The 7500-nt window shown below is 43.2% G+C and overlaps 1 protein-coding gene across 9 annotated transcripts in view; it reads left to right on the forward strand.

Moving 5' to 3' along the window:
* Nucleotides 1–7500, forward strand: part of utrn (utrophin) — a gene marked incomplete at its 3' end in the record, with an annotated part of 136045 nt that overhangs the window by 28977 nt on the left and 99568 nt on the right. For all 9 annotated transcript variants that reach the window (XM_083521332.1, XM_083521336.1, XM_083521334.1 and 6 more), the window contains 7 exons: nucleotides 4009–4190; nucleotides 4722–4872; nucleotides 5384–5503; nucleotides 6422–6523; nucleotides 6607–6714; nucleotides 6802–6981; nucleotides 7266–7441. In XM_083521332.1, the coding sequence (XP_083377458.1) occupies nucleotides 4009–4190; nucleotides 4722–4872; nucleotides 5384–5503; nucleotides 6422–6523; nucleotides 6607–6714; nucleotides 6802–6981; nucleotides 7266–7441 (1019 nt within the window). The remainder of the gene's footprint in view (nucleotides 1–4008; nucleotides 4191–4721; nucleotides 4873–5383; nucleotides 5504–6421; nucleotides 6524–6606; nucleotides 6715–6801; nucleotides 6982–7265; nucleotides 7442–7500) is intronic.

Here is a 7500-nt window from a genome sequence, read left to right on the forward strand (position 1 = left end):
GTAGGGGATGGGAGGGGAGGGGCCAAAGGGGTAAACAAGGTAGGGGGAAGGTTTGCATTCTTAATGGTAGAAATGGAGGCCAATCAAAATAAACAGAGATGTGCCTCAGATCTTCTCAGGCGTTTTGTTCTAAGTAGATGGTTTGCACTTTTAAAGCACCAGAGCGTCCAGGAGTATGGCTTTTATCCATTGGCTGGTTAGTCCTTTGCCACTCCAGACTGCTCCAGAGAACCAGACCCTGGTCTCTTTGGAAGACTTCTCTTGTGCCTTCAATTTCCTTGTGTGGTCTTCATCAAGTTTGGAAGCTATTTGCTGTTTGTCGTGCTGCTTCTCATTTCAGAGGGGTAGGTATGGTCAGCAGAGGAGAAGGAATGTCTTATCAGTCTATAAAAAACATAATACAGTCATGGTCCTGTAATTTGAGTACTTGTGCAACCCGGCATACATGGAGCGTTTGGACTTCAGCCAAATCACTTGAATTTGACTAGAAGATCAAAACTATTCAGTGCTTGATAAGACACACTCTGGTTGTTCTGGTCCAAGGCTGAGTGTGTTTACTGGGTTCTTACAGGGGGTCCATTCGAGTGGTCGAAACACAGTGGTGCACGAAGTACACAAACCATGTAGTTAAAGTAGAGATTCATTTCAGTAAAAGTCAAAGTGTCCCTTTAAACTTTCACTTGAGCAAAAGTACAAACATTTTTGCCTTCGAATGTACTTAAGTATCCAAAGTACTGATTTATTATGACTATAATGTTCCTGTTATCATTTTATCACAAGACTCTTACCTTACTCTCATATGAAAGAACCTCTTCCTAAAACTTTCAGTTCAGTTCCTGTTGGTGTTGATCTTGAGGAACACCAACAGGAACTGAACTGAAATTTCTAGTCCACCTTCTAGTGAACTTGCAGTACATATAGACCACACTATTTGCTCAGAAGCTCTCTGGATGTTCTGGTCTACAGTCTGGTGCAGCAATGCTTTTCTTAGCCATTTGCACCCTTTCCTCTCTCACTTTTTCCATCTCTGTCTATCTTTCTCTTTCTCTCTTTCTCTTTGTTTGTGTGTTTGCGCTATCCTTCACGCTCGGCTGTCTCCCAGTGGTCCGCCCCTCGCTGCGTTTTGTTCTGAGGTTGCCATGGCTCTTCTGGGGTGAAGTGACCCAGAGCGCACCTACAGGCCGTGGACAGGAGCACTTAAGTGCTCGAGCACTCCAGATAAAGCAGCTGGCTCGGTTTTCTTGGAAGGCAAACACAGCGAGCCACTTTAAATTTAGCCGTGTGTGTCCAAATCTGGCAATTAACAGAGTCAGGAAGGTAGAAGTGAAGCGAAGAGAATTCACAGGAAAAAGAAAAAAAACTCCTCATGAAGAATAACAATATTATTTCTGGCAATAAAAACAACTATTGATCTTATTTGAAGAATGAAATACTACACGAGCAGATTGTGTACGATTAATATGATTGCTTTAGGATTATTGATTAGTTTGTAAAGCTTAAAGTTGATTTCACCTACAAATTGAGCTGAATTTTCAACAAAGACGCCATTTGAGGCCTTCTTGCTTTTAAGACTTTATTTTAGCTGTAATAACTGGTTTTAAGTTTGCCCTTAAAACATTTCTCAATAATGTCACTCAGGACTTCATTAGTATTATTGATTCCAAGATACAAATTAAAAAGAGCAAACTGTTTAAAACAATTATTAACAAGCTAGTTTTGTTTTTTCCTAAAGCTTAGATATCTTTTCTAATTTCAAGAATTGTAATTATCTTCAGATAATTCGACTTATTTCTAGTCTCTATCTTCTTACATCATACTTTTATTTCTTTTGTTTTGTTGGTTCTTTTTTTTTTTTTTTTTTTTCTGCAAATCTAAAAAGTTTTATGTTACAATTGACATAAAATTTCCATTTATCCATAGCGACTTAATCTCATTTGTACAACTGAGCAGCTATGGCGTTAAGGGCCTTGCTCAGGGGCCCAGGAGTGGCAGCTTGATGTGGCTGGGGTTTGAACTCTCGACCTTCAGATCAGAAGTTCCACCTCATTACCACACAATGCCAGTAGGGCAAGAGGCCATTTTTCCAGGTTTAAGGTTAACAATTTTAACAGTGGTCCAATCATAGGGTTTCTGCTATTATCTGGCAACCTCGGCCTACATTTGAGCTTACCATCGGAATGATGTGCATTTAATGATACTCATTAGCGAAATATTTTCGGTTACATTTCTAATGCGAAATGTCAACAGGACATCGTAATTGTCTTTATTTGTGTTTTTTTTTTTTAACAGAATGGACAGTTTTGTTAGAAGAAATCTAACTAGCTAACAATGATAAATTGTGCATGTATCTTCCTAAACCGTTTGCTGGTTATGCTATGAGCAGCCATGTTGGTTTGACATCACTTGAGCTTGAGGAGACCTTTCTGGGAATTCCGGGTTTTTTTATTATTTTTTTATTTTTGGTCGTCACAGATCCAAAAATATTATAGCTACAAGTGATTTTAATTTTATCAAAATTCTTACTACCTCTCGCATCTCTGTTATTTTTGTCCGTTTAGCATTTTTTTCAGCGTCTGAGCTTTCCCTGGACGTTTGAAACACGAGTGTCTCATCAGGATTCAGGAGCAGAACGTGGTGCCTCGCTATCAAAGATCTAAAATCAGCATTGTGTTCGTACACAGCGTTCTGAGATAGCCATCACCGAGAGGCTTTTTTTTGTCTGGCGCTGATGTTATCTTTAAGCTCAGGCTTTTAGTGCAGCTTGTATAGAGAGACTGGTGGAAGTTTTCACACCAGGCTAGGAAGGAGCTTATGAACCAGAAGTCCACTTTGTTGCTTTTTTGATATCAGACCCCTCCACAGATCTGAATGGAGAAAATGATATTATCATGTACAGATTTGAGCAAATCTCTGCTAGTTTTATGGAGAAACGTGTAGGACATAAATTACATCTGTAGTCAACGTGGCGCTGGTTTAATGACTACCATGTGTGACACTTTAACGGCTCTCGGAATTATATGTCAGAACGTTGAATGTTACCGTAGTCTCAGTGAAATATTACAGTCGAATGGATACTGTGATAAAACCGTCCCTCAGATATGTTTATTTGCTAAAAATATAATACTGTCGATTTAGAAAACTAAATGGGAAAATTAGTGTGAAGACTTGCTTGTGGTGGAAAACCTACTGTCTGCTATAACACACTGACACTGGAGACTCTTTTCATCGACATGTTAAACAGTGATGCTTTACAGTTTCAACAAACGGTCAGTCTTGTGCTACGTGCAAAGTGAAGGAATGTTCTCCTGTGAATGAAGTTGTTACTATAGAAAGTATTAGAACAACAAAAAAAGATCCAGCCCTCCCTTCTGACCAATCAGAATTGGGGACAGATTAGCGCTTGGGTATAAAAGACAAGGCAGACATTTTTTATCTCCATAGCGTGGACTAGGGATGGTAAGATTCATCGATTTACATCAGTGCATCGGCATAAACGTTGACGATGTGATGCATCGGTTTAAATAAAGTTGCCATTTGTATCGTGATGCATCGTTTTTAACATATTTTCATCAGTAATAAACATTTGATTCATATTTAGGGAGTGAAATTTAAGGTTTCAAATGAGGTACTGCAACACTACAGAGATCAAGGCGTGTCCTGAGAGTCACATAGAATAGAGATTAACATGGCAGAGGTAGAGCTGCATCTTTCTGGAGACAGAACTGGAAAAGAACGCTGATTTTGCACTACAAAGGCCTGTTGGTAAAAGAGGCAAATTGATGATTTGTTGTCTGTCGGAACCGAAGAAATAAAAGCGAACTATCGGTACCATTGAGTGAATTGCAGATTATGTCGAATTGAATTGAAATCGGATCAATTCATCGAGGTATATCGTATCGCATCAGTAGCTGCTTCATATGTATCTTTAATGTATAGTATCGTCGATGTGGACGCGTTATTCGCTCCGATTAATGAAATGTTTGTTGTTGTTTTTTTTGTCCCCACCAGGCGTTCATGATGGAGCTGACGGCTCACCAGAGCAGCGTGGGTAACGTGCTGCAGGTGGGAAACCAGCTGATTTCTCAGGGCAACCTAAGCGAGGAGGAAGAGGACGAGATCCGTGAGCAGATGACTCTCCTCAACTCGCGCTGGGAGGCCCTTCGTTTGCACAGCATGGACCGCCAGGCCAAGTACACACACACACACACACACACACACACACACACACACACACACACACACACACTATTTATTTATTTATATTTTGGAAGTGGGTGTGGTCCAAACCAAAACTTTTTTGTAGACCAATTTTTGTATTTGCAGACAAACAAACATCTACACATTGCCCCCTATCTGCATTTGTATTTGTTTAGAGCAGTTCAATCCTCAATTTTTTCTCAGAAACCGTCAAATTCTGAAAAACATTTTCGCACTTGTAGCATGTTCAGAAATCGACACTTACTTTCCCCATGAAACTTGTGAGGGCTTCAGTCTCGCAGTAAAGCAGATGCATGAAGAGTCTCGTGTTAGCGAGACTGGATTCCTAAATTACATACTACAAACTAAATACTCTCAAGAGACCAATACTTTTATCCTTAACGAAAGAAGTTGGAGCTCGAATCCTATTGGAGGATCAGTGATCGAGTTCCTTTCAGCTTTGTCATATTTTGTTGGCCTAACTAGAAGATTTGAGTTTTATACTCTGTTGATTGTCGTTTCAGACTCCATGAAGTCCTCATGGATCTCCAGCATCAGCAGCTCCAGCAGCTCTCCGATTGGCTGAAGGAGACAGAGGGGCGTATCCGGAAAATGGAGACCGAGCCGATGGCGGGAGACATGCAGGGGTACCTGGATCAGATCGAGCAGCACAGAGTAAGAACTGAGGAATCGTTATGTGTAGACCTTGAGATTGGTGGATATTAACCATCCCGATTCACATTTAGGCTCCATGTATGTGTTATAATAACTGCCACTCTTCTGAGAAGATGTTCTTCTAGATTTTGGTTGAGGAGATTAGTCTCCACTCTTAAAGTAAATTCAGGTACTGGTGTAGGTGAGGATGTGAGGAGGTCTGGGGTGCAGTCAGCATTCACCTTCAGCCCAAAGGTGTTCATTAGGGTTTGGAGCTCTATAGCAGAAGATCTTCCACACACATCCAACCCATGAGGGTTGTGGTGAAAGTGCAGAATGTGACAATGAAGCGAAGGCTCCTAAAAAGCTGACACTATGTTTCTACCCACCTCTTGTATAGTCAGTGTTCCTTGTGTGTGTGTGTGTGTGTGTGTGTGTGTGTGTGTATGTGTGTAGTTCCAAGTCAAACAATTCTCAATTTACCTCGTGATTCTTTCACCTCTCACGTGTGACCTTTTGTTTTGGTGGTCAGACTCTGCAGAGCGACCTGGAGAACGAGCAGGTTAAGGTGAACTCCTTGACTCACATGGTGGTGGTGGTGGACGAGAACAGTGGCGAGACCGCCACCGCCGCTCTGGAGGACAAGCTTCAGGTAGGGACACGTCCCCAGTTTGCATGTGCTCTAAATTGGCACACCTGTCCTTAAATGTAATCACATACACTATATAATACACTTCCTTTAACCATCTCGTCACGTTTTCCCCAGTCACTTGTTTCTGGACATGTTTTTGGACTAACCGAGCCGTTTATATCACGTTCTAGGGGCATTAAATGTAGCCATGGTAGCAAATTATGGCTCAGTAGTTAAAGCTGATTGAATGTATTAGAGGTATTGTATACTCTCGCTTTCTCGTAATGACACGCCGTTCCGAGCTTTTCGGCCGTGCCGTCTTTGGCGTCCCGGCCTGTAATGACACGCCGATCTTTGAACCTTAATGCCTGTGTTTGTCTGCCGAAGCTCACGCAGGATTACGGCCTCAAGAACTGACGGGTGAAAAAAGCACCTTCCTTCTTAGCGGGTTTAAAGGATGTGCTCTGTCTTCGAGCCGACACGAAGCAGAAACGATCACGTGATGGAGTGTGTGGAGCCTGTGAAGTGTAACCGCCAGAACATTTTACCATTAACACAGCATTTAGACACTTACTAGCGCTGATGGTGCACTACGTAAGATCGATAGGTATAAAGCCTGACAAGAATCCTGCATTCTGATTGGTCAAACAGGGTCGAGTCAGAACTATTACAATTAAACTTCATTGCCAGTCACATGAAATGAAGCGGGTTCTTGGGTTACGACACCTTCTGTTCCGTTGAAGGTTAAGACCTTTCAGATTCTAGAGCCTTAATTACTGAGCCACCATCTTCTCACCTCCTAAGTTACTTCTCCTTATCGGATATAATGTGGCAACATTTTGGTGAAGAACCACATACGGCTGGAAAAACCAGGTGAACCAGGTGCTTCACAGTTCTTTTGTCGGCTCTTTGTTAACGCTTTGACGGTTCACTGTGCAGTCTCTGGGTGAGCGCTGGGCCGCCGTGTGCCGCTGGACCGAGGAGCGCTGGACCAAACTGGAGGAAATCCTACTCGTGTGGCAGCAGCTCGAGGAAGATCAGGTTCAATCATTTCACAGTTTTTTTCCTAATGTATTCCACTTTTATTGTAACAGTCGACTTACGTATCTTCACAACGTTCCCAGAACCTGTTCAGAGCATGGTTGGAGGAAAAGGAAAAGGCTCTTAGCGAAGTCCAAACCAGCGATTTCAGAGACCCGGGCGAGATAAACACTAACGTTCGCAGATTAGCGGTGAGTACTGCGTTGTTCAGGAACTATAGGAGGACAAGTCTGACGCGAACGTTTCCGCCGTGAACCGGTTTTGAATTCTTCCCACAGACCCTGAAGGAGGACATGGCGCAGAAGCGGCGGGCGCTGGGGATGCTGTCCGAAGCGGGCCAAGACGTGGCGCAGTTGATGAAAAGTCCCACAGCGAGGCAGGGCATCGAGACGGACACAGAAGAGCTGACGCAGCGCTGGGACAACCTGGTGCAGAAACTGGAGGACTACTCCAATCAGGTACACTCTCAGCCAATCAGCTTGCTCGATCGGCTCGGAGGGTCTTTGGAAACGGATGTCCCAGTTTAGAGCAGTTCGGGTGTTTGCAGGATTTTCATCCTTTATTCTTATTATATCCAGAATTATTATTGTAAACCAGATTTAAAGAGGCCAATACTTTTGCATCTTCCCATGTTTGCTACTTCATGGTATGGTGCTGTAGTTGTGAGAACGTTTCCCTGTACACTCTCATCTGTCGCGTCCTTGCTTGACACGGTCTTGTACACGTTTGTCTCGTCTCCAAGGTAACCGTGGCACTCGGTGCTACAGGGACACCGCAGGTGCCAGAGAGGGTCGTCATGGAGACCACCACTGACGGCAGAGTGGAGCGGACGCAGCGCACCGTCACCGACCAGGAACTTCTGCCTCCTGCACCACCGAAGAGACGGCACCTGGATACCGACACAGAGCTCAGAAAACTGTACGAATACACACACACGTGTGCGCACACACACACACACACGCGTGTTCGCACTCGTG

The sequence above is a fragment of the Silurus aristotelis genome, assembly GCF_946808225.1.
Source record: "Silurus aristotelis genome assembly, chromosome: 19".
In the NCBI taxonomy this organism is placed as follows: Eukaryota; Metazoa; Chordata; class Actinopteri; order Siluriformes; family Siluridae; genus Silurus; species Silurus aristotelis.